This window comes from Hyposmocoma kahamanoa, unplaced genomic scaffold, assembly GCF_003589595.1.
Source record: "Hyposmocoma kahamanoa isolate Upper Pololo Valley unplaced genomic scaffold, ASM358959v1 192, whole genome shotgun sequence".
NCBI lineage: Eukaryota > Metazoa > Arthropoda > Insecta > Lepidoptera > Cosmopterigidae > Hyposmocoma > Hyposmocoma kahamanoa.
This window is the reverse complement of record NW_020653719.1, coordinates 2060186-2074414: the sequence shown is the minus strand read 5'-3', so window position 1 is coordinate 2074414 and position 14229 is coordinate 2060186. Positions and strand designations below refer to the sequence as shown.

General features: G+C 34.2%; 2 protein-coding genes across 2 annotated transcripts in view; one reads left to right on the top strand and one right to left on the bottom strand.

Annotated features, from left to right (window-relative positions):
• Nucleotides 1-14229, top strand: part of LOC113226632 (RNA helicase aquarius) — a 129825-nt gene that overhangs the window by 8182 nt on the left and 107414 nt on the right. The window contains exons 4-6 of the mRNA XM_026459349.1: nucleotides 1225-1435; nucleotides 2963-3155; nucleotides 4164-4317. Coding sequence (XP_026315134.1) covers nucleotides 1225-1435; nucleotides 2963-3155; nucleotides 4164-4317 — 558 coding nt within the window. The remainder of the gene's footprint in view (nucleotides 1-1224; nucleotides 1436-2962; nucleotides 3156-4163; nucleotides 4318-14229) is intronic.
• Nucleotides 7374-12411, bottom strand: LOC113226634 (probable G-protein coupled receptor Mth-like 5). Its single transcript, XM_026459351.1, has 8 exons — nucleotides 12075-12411; nucleotides 11509-11644; nucleotides 10710-10890; nucleotides 10182-10491; nucleotides 9162-9240; nucleotides 8853-9052; nucleotides 8274-8409; nucleotides 7374-7847 (listed from the first exon to the last, which is right to left on the bottom strand). Exons 1-8 carry the CDS (start codon nucleotides 12310-12312, stop codon nucleotides 7589-7591), a joined length of 1539 nt encoding a protein of 512 aa, XP_026315136.1. The 5' UTR covers nucleotides 12313-12411; the 3' UTR covers nucleotides 7374-7588.

Below are 14229 nucleotides of genomic sequence, written 5' to 3'. Positions count from 1 at the left end.
ATGACACAATCATACCATACAAAGCGAAAATGGCGGGCTGAACTCAAATAGGTCTTTCGAGACCTATAAGATGGCTTGACACTATGGTTGGCACGCGTTAGACGCTAACTAACTACTTCTACTGTATTTATTGTTTTGTAGTGGAGGCGATACTTCCTCCCCTGAAGTAGGTGGTAACCTGCGTCTCAGGGTTTAGAGTTCATCGACGCACAATGTCAAACAAAATGTGATTCGTAACACTTCTTTTTAAATAACAAAAAATATAAAAAAATATAAAAAGAAGCACGTTAAAACACATAAATTGTTAAGAATATAAAAGGATAAAAAATTTAAATAAAATAAAAATAAACAATAAAAGCAAAAAAGAAGGCAAATGCTTTGCACTTTCGGTATTATTCTCGAAAGAGGGCTGGAGGTCTCTGTGTAAGTTTTGTACACAGTAGTGGCGCGGCTTCAGTGCCTCCGTGGCGCAAGTGTAGCACTTCTATAAGTTAAGTCTAATTTGAAGGCACCTTTAATCTCAAAATACAACACATATATTTTTATTTAAACTGAAAACCTTCCTTTAACAAACGTTTTTATAATTAAAACGAATAACTTTCGTAATTTTTATTATTTTTTTCCATTTCTCATACAAACCTTTATCAGCTGTTCTATCGAATTGTTGAAGTAAAAACAAAAGAGTTTTTTCCAAAAGTGGTACAACACAGAAGTTTCTTAATAATGTTAGGAGGTCTGGTTGATTAAAAATAACCCTGTATACTATGCACACCACGAAACTAAATTATTATAACGAAATTAAATTATTAACATATCTGGAATCGGCGAAACTAGATTTACAACCCCCTATAAACGGCTTTTGTATATCTTATTTATTTTAAGTTTTGTTGTTAAACAAAATCAACATAATTTAGGAAGTAAAGTACGTAAAGTTAGGATAAGAAGTCCTTTATAGGGATAACATACAGCCTGGCAAAGCTCACTCTGCCTCCGTGGCCGAACGGTTTCCATGCCGGACTGCCACGCAGAGGTATGATCACAATAGATCAGATGATAGTCGCTGTGGTGAGCCTATATGCCCCGAATGAAGCCACCCTAATAATAATAATGTGGTCCAAACCAGCTACAAGCTGAGAAAAATAACGTAAATAATAATAATAGTACATGGAGGGCAGTACGGCTTCCTTGTATTAACCCAAACTATCTATATACCATTTCTTCCAGGCATTTCTCAAGAAACCAGATCATTTCCCAGCATTCTTCGAGCAAGTGCTTCGGGCTAGCGTGGCAGACGACCATACTAGCCGCAATATGCGCGAGCAGACCGCTTTACTGGTATTCCTTAACCACTGCTTCGGCAGCATGGAAGTGCAGCTCTGTCGCGATCAAGTGAAGCGCCTTGTATCGCTCAGCATGTGGGTCAGTTTACAAGAAGGTTAGTGCTGCTACTTAATTTTGAAAAATATTTCTCAATCGCTTTTTCTGTATACTGTTTTTATTCAGCGACTAGAATTTGCTGTTACTGGACAAGGGTTTAAGAGGACCGTTAAGTGACTCCATACAAACGTATATACTAAGTAATGAAACTCATTTAAATCAATCTATAAAAGACTATCAGTGAGGTGGTGTGTCAAAATCCTAATAATTTCTCAGGAACTCGTAATTAAATAGACCAAAAAGAGCTGCATAATAAGTTTTCAAGACTATAAAACAAACTACACATTTTGAAACCCAACGAAAAATAGTTAATTATTTATATTAAAAGTGTCATCTACAAACACGTACCGTGGAAAAATACGTCATCATTTATAAAAAAATTATTATACATACAAGTGGTGAATTTTTGAATGATAAAACAATAATTACAGAAATAACAACAAATCATTTTCAAAATTCTTTCATGATACGATGTCATGATTTCGGTTTTTATAATTATTGACATTTATTAGTAATCAACTGCTTTTGTGACATATCTTTAATTAATGTCTATCACGTTTTTGACGTAATAATATTATAATGTAAGGATGTTCGTTAAGATTATTTATTTATTATTTTTATCTGTTTTTTTTCTTCAAACATATTGTTTATCCAATTTTGATGAATTAATTATAATATAAATTAAATTGATTGATTTTAATTATGGTGATTTAAATTTTCATATTACATAGAACCTATTTCATAATTGAAAGAATTAATGACATATACGAAATTAATAATTAATTAATTTATAGTCATTGTAGTGCTCTTACAGGATTCATGTACTGGATCTTTATAAAAATGGTAGTAAATTAATTTGCTACTCCGCGAACCCAGTGAGGGTTAAATGTTGTATATTCTTTTATTTATAGAATTAGCTTGATCTATCCCACTGCTGGGCAAAGGCCTTCCCCTGATCCCTCCACACATCCCGATTTTGAGATAACTGGACCCAAGCCTTATCGTAGGCGTCCAGTTCGTCACACCATCGCTTCCTTCCTACCTTTTCCCCGTTAAGTAAATTTTTCAAAATCTTTTATGAAACATTATGTTAATCCACGTGAAACAATGAATAAATGAATGAATTATGAATTACCACACAATCATACATTTAAATTAATTTGAAGTATTTTGCTTGATTGATTTATTCCGGTGCCGTAAAACCAGCACATAAAAAAAGACAGTACCAATATATGGTAAGACATCAACGTGTCTTTTCATTGATTTTATCAAACACATATACTTCACGCTCTTTTCCCATCAGAGTAGACAGAGAGCGTCTTTCGGCTCTCAGTGCTTTGATTCATGCTAATAAGATGACGTAATATCATTGACTTACAAGTAAAGTCAATGCCTAATATAATAAAAAGGAGTTAATCTTGTTTTTTTCTTTTTCAGGAGATTTTAATAAATTTGTACATTATAATTATTTGCACCTAATATACGATGATAGCCCACCTGACTTATATTCGTTTTTCGTATACAGGAAGACGTAATCAAGAATTCAAAGCTGTACCAAAATGGCGCAAATACTGGCGAGCGATACAGAAGAAAGACAAACCTGAGTTACTTGAGAAACTCAATTGGGAAAGACACTACCTGCAGAGGCTTATGATCAAGTTCATGAGAATTTTAGAGACCATCCCCGAAACTGGGGATGTCAATGTTGAGACTGTAAGGTTGGTCAAAATGCGTATTTTTCCAGAATTATAATATTATGAGAAAGATTTAACAATTCCGAACAAAGATTTTGAAAACCAACTTCGTCTTCCTTTCCGTTAACCAGTGGTTGAAATTAATTATTATTTTATCGCTTAGATTGTAAACAGTGTACAGGGTAATTTGTAAAATACTAAAAACCTCATCGGACTATGTCACCAATATCATAAGCAACAACTTTTGTTCCACAACTATTTACAAAACAATAAATTAACAAATGTTAAGGAGGCTTTTCGACCGTGGGATGACGTTACGCAGCTCCAGGCAAGTCAAAACTCCTTATATCGGATCAATTCCTTTACACCCTGTATGCGGAAGGTACGGTTGTTTCCAAGAAGGAACTCAACTCCTGGAAACCGTTCCGAGACTATTGTTTTTCACTCTGTATGGGCGTAAGTCAATATCAGAAGGTCTGGGTAGCAGCAAAAAGGGGCTCAAGTCCTTGTTTGCTTTACTGAACTCTCGGTATTCTCCAATTTCTCAACATAAATAAAATAGTCACCATTCGAGGGAACATCTTAACACTGCGATTCAGAATTAACGCCAATGGGTCAATGCCATCTAGCGATGTTTTTGTGAATTAAAAGTAAACATTCTGGTTTAAGGCCGGCTTGTAGGTTTGTTACGCAATTAAATAAACTTTTATGTTTTTGTTATACTGACACTTTTTAGATCTGTATTTGGTTGTATGTTCAAACGTACAAGCATCGTCCCACATTATCCCCCGTTTTCAATCGAACTAGATTTAAACTAGCGCTTTCTTTTGCTACCGCACAGAGGTATCATCGTTTAGAGCGTCCTATTTAAATACTTTTAAATTTTTACGTAAGTAAAATGATGACTTATTAAAAGTCATCCAGCAAAAGTTATTCTTTACAATGTTAGCAATATAGTCCTGAGAGGTTGTTAGTATTTTTCCAAATAATCCTGTACATAGTATCTTGCTCTAACATTAAATTGCTCTATAGATATTGTGAGCGCTTCCTGGAGCTGATGATCGACTTGGAAGCGCTGCTGCCTACTCGACGATTCTTTAATACCGTAATGGACGACTGTCATTTGGTGGTGCGTTGCCAACTCGCGCCACTCGTACGAAGTCCTGAAGGCCAGCTGTTTTCTCAGGTCAGTGTATAATTTTCTTGCACCGGCTACAAAGCCCGAAGCGATAATATTATGACGAGTCAACTTTTCACGCCGGACGCACAAGATGGTTGTCCACCGGATTACATGCCTTAATCCAACGCCACCATGATCAAGTTTTTAAAGAACAACGGCGAACTCTTATTCCAAAATTTTGTTGACCTTTTTGCGTTTGTATATAAAAAACATGATAAAATATTTTACTAAGTACTATTCTAAGAGAGGTCTTGAATTAAAGATTCAGTTTGAAGTTTTGGAACCAACCATCATCGTTTTAAAAAAAACTGAGCAGTACATACTAGTAAGTAATTTGTGTTTCATTTAAATATAATATTATTTCTTGGCTGAGACAAGCCTTAGTATAATTTGAAAATAATATAGGTAATCAAACTAAAATAAAATCTACTATTATCAACAAATATTTTGCCGTTATTCTTTAGGTTACATGGGAATAAAACTTAAATTGTTGCTGTGTCGATAAGTATGATGACTTTCTAATTTACGACTTTATTACCTGGTTAGTCAAATTCCAAAAAAATTGATTGTAGTGAATAAGACACGCCACCGCATCGGACATACAATAACCAGTCTTTCTGATAAAGAATTTTTTAACTTAGTAAACATTTTCCTTATTTACTTAATAAATTATAAGTGGCCAATTATAAATAAAACGTCGGATAAAATCTAGTATATTACATTTATTAAAAATAATAATTGAAATAGAAATTCATAAAAATTAAATGCTTTCCATATTGACTAAGTATTATTACTTAAAACTATTTTTGGAATATGTCAGATATTAAGATTACAATTAAATGTAGATTAGAAAAACAGATTTGTGTTTAGAAGTATATAATAATAGGTTTGTTAGTGTTAGAAAGCGACTAAAGATGATTTTATGAAATCACTAACCAGCTAGCTGCTTACATTAATACATAGAGAAACGGACGGATAATAAGGCCATGTCATCACGTTTGTTTACAGTCTTACAGCATCATAAATTGATATTTGTGAGTAAACATTAAAGATTTAGTGAGATTTTTAATTCCTAATTCGTGTACCAGGCAAGTTTTGAACAAGTGCGTCTAATTCTAAGACAAAAATTAAGTATCTTCTGTGAGCATTCTGATTAATAAATTATCACAAATATTAGTATTGTTCATCTTTTAAACTGACTTAACAAGGGACACCTTGCAGTATGACTTTCAATAGTCATTAATTAAGACACTGGTAAGGCACAGACAGTTTTGAGAGGCTCTGTGAACAACACCTACATTCACGGCAGTGTACTTCACCAATCACTCCTTACTACTTGCCGAGATATTTTGTGTACGCTTAAATTACTATTTAAAGTTAAATATATAGTGAGTCGATGAACAGTTGTTCCGTTAGTCGTACTAAAATAAATGGAAAATTTAACCAGGCTAACAGTTGATTTTGTAAAGAGCTCTCAAAATACAGAAATTTTCAATTTTTTATTTGCAATTTCCAGAAAATCGTTAGGCTTTTTAAATACTATGTAACGTAAAACGGAACGGAATGGAACGGATTTTTAAAAAATTTTTGGCTAATGGGCTAGTGGCGAATGCTATAAAAATATATAGAGAGATCAGATGTTGTATGTCATTCATGTTGCAATTTAGCTAATTTTATTTTTGGTCTGAATCTCTTAGCGTTTAAGTGTTGCTGCTTTTTGGACTTTTTGTAACGTCGCAGTGTTACTGGTAATTTTAACATATTAACCACACTCTTGTTTTAAATTAATTTTAAAAATACAGGTCACTATATCTTCGTTTTATCATTCTACTAAGCTCTTTAATTGAAGTTTATATCTACCAAAAAAATTTTCTGAATATAAACTACCAAGCTCCATACTAGTTCAGTACAAGTCTTTTAAGTGTTCTGTGATTTGGTACAATGCTGACAAGTTTTGTTCTGAATATGTCATAACGTACCTGTATGGAATGCCCTGGGGGCCTACCACAACCTCTTAAAACAATATAACTTTAACTTTACATTGACTGTTCATACCATAACGCGCTTAAAGTACGGTTATTTGTAATGTTAAAACTATGATGTTTTATTGGCAGCTTTGTGACTATTCATTCACTCAGTTAGTACCATGACGCGACTTTGACATTAAAGTAATATTGCTTTTATGTCAAATTTAGCAATCTCAGGGTCGTATTCTAGAACTCGGACTTCAGTATGATTTCTAGTGCTTAGAATCATACTCAAGTCCTGACTTGAGCATTGAGTAGAGTTCTGGAATACGGGCCTTAAAATAGTTACACGTATGGAATGGAAACAATATTATTTTCGAATTTATTGTCTAAATATTGATTTGTAATGATTAAAAGTTAAGTTGAACTTATTAATTTACATATAACTCTTCAATATTTTGTTTATTTTTTATTTAATAGCACATAGGAAATAATTTCTCGTAAAATAAAAATACGCGATGTTTATTTCGTAAAACTATGACAGCGCCATCTATATGCTCTTTGGCGAAACGAACAGTTGACACCAGGTTCCGAATTCACAACGTGACTATCAAGACTCAGCTTGATTTATTTATTTTTCTTCATGAAAATGCGAAATAATAATTGAAAACAACGTAATTTTAATAGATTTCATTATTACATACTTTTCTTTTTTTGGCAGTTAAAATTCTCTGAATGTAAATGACATTAAGTACTTTAACATTATACTACGATAACACGATTCGGAACATCAAAAAAGAAAGAGATGGCATTAGACAGAGAGTGCTAGATAGTACTAATAGCATTATAGCTGTTATAGCTCGTAGTTGCGACTCGTCCATACTGAGACATTGGATTGCAATTATTAATAATTAAGTACCTATGTATAATATTTAATTCTAATGTAACATTATTGTAATTCTATGGATTTGTTATGTCTGAAATAAATTATTACTATTATTATTATTATACAGTTCATATAGCGTTATTTCTTTCCTATTTTTAGTAAGGAATAGACAATATTGGGAAATCATTCGTTCTTTCAGTCATTTTATCAATAATACATTTCTTAGTAGACAAGTTTGTCATGGTACGAATATGAGTAATAAATATTATAACAAGCTTACATTGAAATAAGATTGTTTTTAGAAAGGTTATGGTAGGCCCCCTTATCACTTCAGATACTCCATATAAAGGACCCTAGTCTATTTTACCTAAATTTGTCATGATTTATGTTCCTTGTTTTGTTCTCGTATGTATATTCGAATTGTTTAATAGTTACCACCGTTCATGTGCGTCATTTCGTCACCCCACTCTCCAGTAGGCACAGGTTCCGCGTAGCAACAACTTTTCCTCAGCAAAAATGTTACATGGGACTGTCGCACCACGCATATGTAGAATACAAGTATAGCTTGTAATAAGTTCACAACTATGTGTGCGTAAATCAAACCGTCGAAGTTGAGCCATGACAGAAGTAGGAATAGCCAGGCAATTGTCATTATAAGGAATAATTGTAGAAATAAGTCAAAGCTGAAATAAAAATTGCGAACATGAAATAAAACGTAGGCGACATAAGAGATATTGTGCTTATAATCTTTATGCAAAGAAATGAATAGTTACAAAACTGCCTCTGTGGGTACAACAGTTACCATGTCGGACTGCCACGCAGAGGTCCCATGTTCGATTCCCGGGCCGGGAAAAATATTTGTATGGCCTACATTTATTTTTCTCATGAGTTTGGGTGTAATTTGTGGTCGTCTATGTGTGTGTCCATGGCACCCGCGACACAGGGTTTCCATAGTGCGGGGCTATGTTGAGTGTGTGCGTTATTATTATAAGTTAGTTAAATTATATTAATTACATTAATTTAACTAACTATTCATAATATATGGTTGACATAAACGGAATAACGCTTTACAAGGCTAGCATAACATTAATAGCACTCGTAATTCTTACCATCCTTTCAGTTTGTAATGAATTCTTCCATATATGTTTATCCTTTTTATAACTTTGAGAGTAGTCACGTAGAAGAATATGTTGAAAATTATCGTGAAAGCGATGGGCGTAAAGAATATTGCGATTCCGAGCCATCCTGTCAACGAAAATACGATTTTTCTTAATTATTACACATATTAAATCCACTTTCATGTGAAAACTCATATTTAGGACAAAATGAATAAAATAAACTTGAAATTTCAGACTTATTCCCTAAACGCTATAACTAGGGCTTTTTCAAGGCAAGAATATAGACAATATTTAGGTGTGGATGCTCCATCGTCACTTTTCACCATCGTCACCATCAGGTGAGGTATAAGTCAAATGCTCACTTATCTTTTTATGAAAATAAAGAAAAGCTAAAATTTTTGGTAAAGCTTTTAAGATATTGACATAAATAAATGCATTACCTATGGTACTGCATGTAATGTGGTTGGGTTTAAATTAAAATGTGAATCGTAAACATCTAAGTCCAGCCAGTAATCCAACCACATTTTGTTCAAATCTGTTCTTGTGACTTGATATAAAAATAATACATACCAATAGTTTCTTGTTCCTCATCATCTACCAGGATGGAAGCAGAGAACTGAGTCATTTTCTTCTTTGCACTTGTGCCAATATCCAGAAGAAAGTGAGCACAAATCGCCAAAACTGCCATTATAATCACTGATGACCACACTACTCCAGAATAATAACAATACTTGCGTACATCTGTTACACGTAGAAATACGTTTCTTGATCTGAAATAATGTAAAAGTATTATATGTTCGTTCTTTTCTTAAAACTATTCTATCTAATACATACAAGCATACTATTATGCACCAATACATGTAATTTTTAAAAACTTACTTGAAAGTCTTCCAAATATAGAAACCATAGCTGTTCAACCAGAAAAAGGCACCCAAAAGACTAACATAGAGAATAACGTCTGAAACAAATGCATGTTTATTACTACGAGATAAATATTTAAAGAGGCAAACGAGTAGCTTACTTCTAAGCCGAATATGTAAAAACAAATGTGCCATTTTACAAATAATAGCACTCTCTTCATTTGGGCTACTCTATAAAACGCCAGAGCAGTAAGTTATTGAACTCCCGCGGCCGCGCTACAAGCGTGTGTCAATCCTTGCTTCTTATAGAGTGCTACTACTACTATTACTATTAATAATAATTCAGTTTTCCCTTCATACTTTGATCCTAGCTTAGGACAGACAAAATTAAGTCCTAACATCAATGTGTAGGGTGGAGCTCGCCGACTAAGGAACATTTCTCTACAGGTCCCTAGCACGACTAACAACATAATTTGCATAACATACCATAACGTAACACCGCATCATGTCCCAATATTCCTCATTTGTGTAGTGATGTGGCATCGTTATGAACGTCACTGCACTCCAGTGAACTACACAGACTACACAGGCGAATACACCGATATATCACGCAAATACGCGCCGGATAAATCACGCAAAACAAATACGCGCCGGCGGCGGAGCTTCCACGTGCGGGGTCGGTCGGGCGGGCGGGCGTGCGAAACGGCTGGGAAAGCGTGAGCAGAGGCAGGAGTAAGGAGTTGATTTGACCTTGCAGGGCACTCGCTACATGTTCGATTGTCGCGGTATCTCGCGCTGAGTATTACAAAATGTTAAAGGCAGTATTTTCTTTGGAAAATTATTTCAAAATAAGGCTGTTTTTTTTACATATTCGGTATAGGTATCAGCCACTCATCCGCCTCTTTAAATATTTATCTCATTCAACCTGTCACCCTGTATAATAGGTACAGATATATGTACAGTGAGAGCACTGTTAGTTAACTGTCAAGCAATATTTAATATTACACTTGATTGAGTTTAACAAAGGCTAAGAACTCACCTGTAATCATAAAACTGACATGATTACTGTATTCCGTGAATATTCTGACCAAATCAGCTGCTTGGCTCACAATAAGACATACGTTGATTGTTGTAATTATATTTCCAGCCAAGTCACGTAATGTTGGTAATACAAAGTATATGATAGCCACTAACAGGAATAACACCATTGCAATAGCATGGAATAAGGGATTTAATACTTTCTTTAGAAGAAAATCTGTATCAGTCCAATTAATTTTCACCTCAGGTACACATACAATGGCATATTCGCCTATAATTGTGTTGTTAGTATTAAAATTTGTCATTAGTATCTAGAAAAGAAATGCACTTAATTAATTCACCTTTCAGTTTATGTTACTATAACAGATTAAATTAGTTATGAGCCATATCACATTGACATTGAAAGACACTGGAGATACTGGAGACCTCCCCCAACTTTCATAATACAATATTAATCGACCTTTTTGTGGTATTTATTGAATTGTTTTAAATAAGTCATTATATATCACATACGAAGTTAGCAACTGACCTTGTCCATACAGTACTTGTCTCTCTCATGAGAAAAATAAGCAGGCTCTTTAGTTTCCGGAATGATAACAGGATCGTGGAGACTGAACGAGTGGTTTGGAATGAACTCCTCTTTAATACTGTCTGTACTATGTTTGTGATGAATCAAATGTTTCATGCGACCATCTACAAGAATTTGAAGCCTGGAACAAAGCTTAAAAATGATAAAGCCTTTTGTTTTATAACTCAGTTTAAAGTTAGTGATAAACATTTATCTTGAAAGGTTTCTTATCATTAATTATACTAAAGGTGATCTATGAGGTATCCATGACAGTTGAAGAGCCATATAAGGCTTTAATCACTTCTAAGAGGCACTGCCACTGCAACAATAACCCTGGGACATAGAGTTGACAAGTTTCATGTGTCTGTAGTTTCACCAGCATCCTTACCCTTCAAATCCGGAAGGCGCTAATGTATACAATACTGTTTGGTGGCAGAAACAGGTGTGGTGATAGTACTTCCTTGGATGAATTCTTTCACAGAGCTCTACTGTTAATCTTCTTTAAAATGCCACCACATGATACCTTTCCCAGAGGTTGCAGGGCCACTCAAAGCTTTAAGCTTTAAATCACAAAGATCTAAAGGGATATAAGTAGACGAGTCCCATGTGTTTGTTATTTCACCAGCATCCTTGTTCATCAAAACCAGAACACAGTAATGTGAGCATTGGTGTGGTGGTAAATAGGTACGGTGGCAGTACTTCCTTAGATGGACAAACTCTTACACAAGAAGCTCTCTCTAGTAGTTTAAAAGTTACTCACTCATCTTCCGTATTACCCAGATAATAAATGGGTCTGTGTTGCATAGTCTCACAGTCAGGTTGTCCAGTAATAAAATTGTAATATTTCAATTTTACATCCTTCCCATCATCTGTCTTAAAGTTTGGTTCCCAGACAGCTGAAAGAATAATAATGGAAAATGCACTAGGAAAATAAGAAAGGCTGGCCAGTTACTGTTAAATGCAATACCATAATTGCATTTAACAGTAACTCTTCTAATATAAACTTTTGAGTTGATCTTGATGTTGAAAAGTTGTTTTTTGAATTTCTACAATATGGTGGGGTCCAGTATCAAATATTTCTCATGTTCACTCTTAACTTAAGTAACTGAGCCAGAAGATTATAATAGACATAATGTTACAGTTTATATACAGATACTAGTTCAATATTTCACAACATTCTATTGTGTAAACATAAGCCTGAGACTCATGTGGCGATACCGACAGTCGAACATTGTTTGTATATAATCCACTTTAACTTGTGCCGGTCGTACAATAGCTTTGCCTATCAAGCAGAAAGATAAACAATTAAGCTGTATATGTAAGTACTTTGATTAACTTGCTCGAGCAGCGTGCAAACGGTTTTAAACCCTCGCTGGACCATGAGCTCGTTTTTCTCGCAGCATTTGTTTATTTTGAGACTGTACTGTTTCTCCGACTCTTCAGTGAGGTCCGTATCTCTGACTTCTGCGAGTAATCTATTCGGCAATAGACATAGAATCACCAACACTATAACTTTCATTCTTGTACGCACACTGGTGCACTTCTCATAAAAAACACCTGCCATTCTTTACACTGAGCCTTTTAGAGGCAATAAAACAAAAGGTTCATGTTAATAATCTTAAAATATTTCGGGTTTTGTTGCGATTAATCCAGAACGAGCTTGCAGTGCAGAGCGAGTTTTGTTTGACAAATAACTTTTTTTTTCTGGACATGACAGCTGGCCTTCGCGCTTTATTTTCCCACCACTGCGCAAATAAGGCTGTAACAGAGATAAATAGATTTGTAATACGACTATTGCCATTTCACTTGCATATATGATTGTCACTTATCTCATTATATCCATAACTTAGCGGGAAGCAGTTATTCATATAGAATACCCACAGATAAAGATAACGTACGTACATAGGTTGGGAATTACTGCGGGACCGAGAGTAGGTACTGTTTATACACTTTTATCAATTTGCATTTCATGTATGAGTCATTCTTGTCCTCAAACCATATATGAGTCAACGATTTGCTACGCTAGTGTGTATTGGAATTAGAAATTTATCCTTAAATATGTTCATTTACGTACGCATTGTTTAATAACGGCACATTTTTTTGCCTCAGATACAGGATAAGGGTTGTTTAGAAGGCAATAGGTATAAAATCTTGTTATTGTATAATTTCGACTTACTTAAATATATGTATATAATAATATTGTAACCAATTTATTAGTTGTGGTTTATAAATAAAGCATCGCCGTTATACTGGGAAAAACAAATATTTCACAAAATATAGATTTTGAAATAAATGCATTTGAAATTTCAACGACGAATATTTGTTAGGCATACTATGGCCATCCCACGTTAATTTGTAACCGATGACTTTTTTGGCGGGAAGAAGGCGGGAAGTCGAACTGAGCGGCAAATTTAATTTTCCCTCTCGAGTTTAATTTCAATTTTTATTAGTTTTCTTAATTGTTTTTAACTACAAATTGTCATATTTTGAAGATGGGTCCTCACCTTAGTGGGACCCAGCAGAAAAGAAGAAAAGGAAATATACTGATGTATCCGGCAGCAACTCCAGTCAACAGGAGAATGATAAGCACAAAATTTATACAAAGCCTAATTACAAAAGATTATTTATTCGTGGAAACTATACAGGAGAATTTACCGTAGATGTCGAATGTACCGAACAAGACAAAATAGGAAATAAAAACTCCATAACGTTGACTAAACTTTTCACAGAAAATGTTAAAGGAATCACTGGCATGTCTTACAATGTTTCAAGTGCTTGAAGTTTCACCATTCAGCGAAAGTATGTAGAAACAACCAGATGTGCTCCTCTTGTGCTGGGCATCACTCCTATAAGGAGTGCGATGTCGATGAAATTGTATGCATCAATTGCAGCGGTAACCACTTGGCAATATCCAGGGACTGCCTCATAAAAAAACAGAAAATAGAAGAGAATAAGAAAAAATACGGTCTACAAAGCTATACCACTGTGGTGAGTTCTCCCCCAGCAGTAGCCGACATTAAAGCTTATCCACCTCTGAACGATGTAAATAAGAATTATGACAAATTCGACATTAATCTAACAATGAAATTATTAATGAATTATCATTAACGCTATTGTTAAAGTCTTAGTAGCTTTAGGCAATAAAAGTGATGAAACCTCCTTGACCACAAAGAACATAAAATAAATATTTATACTAACTTAATTTAATGGATAATTATTTACACATAGTACAGCTTAGTGCAGTATAATATACAGAGTTTACAGAGCAAAAAAACACAATTACAACAGTTACTTTTAGATGAACAAATTGATATTTGTTTGCTTAATGAAACCTGGCTGAATGATAAATCTAATATTCCCGACTTTCCAAATTATAATTTTCGTTACAAACATTCTGAAAACAAACACAATGGTGTTCGTATTTTTACAGTATTCTAAATACAACGAAGTTTTATGAATCCATCCAAAACATGGCTGTAAG

Coding starts and splice junctions, on each gene's coding strand:
- LOC113226634 (XM_026459351.1), bottom strand. CDS start 12,312: ATGGCAGGTGTTTTTTATGAGAAGTGCACCAGTGTGCGTACAAGAATG. Junction 10,492..10,709: donor ACAAGTACTGTATGGACAAG/GTCAGTTGCTAA, acceptor TTTCTTTTCTAG/ATACTAATGACAAATTTTAA. Junction 7,848..8,273: donor CATTACAAACTGAAAGGATG/GTAAGAATTACG, acceptor TTTTTATTTCAG/CTTTGACTTATTTCTACAAT.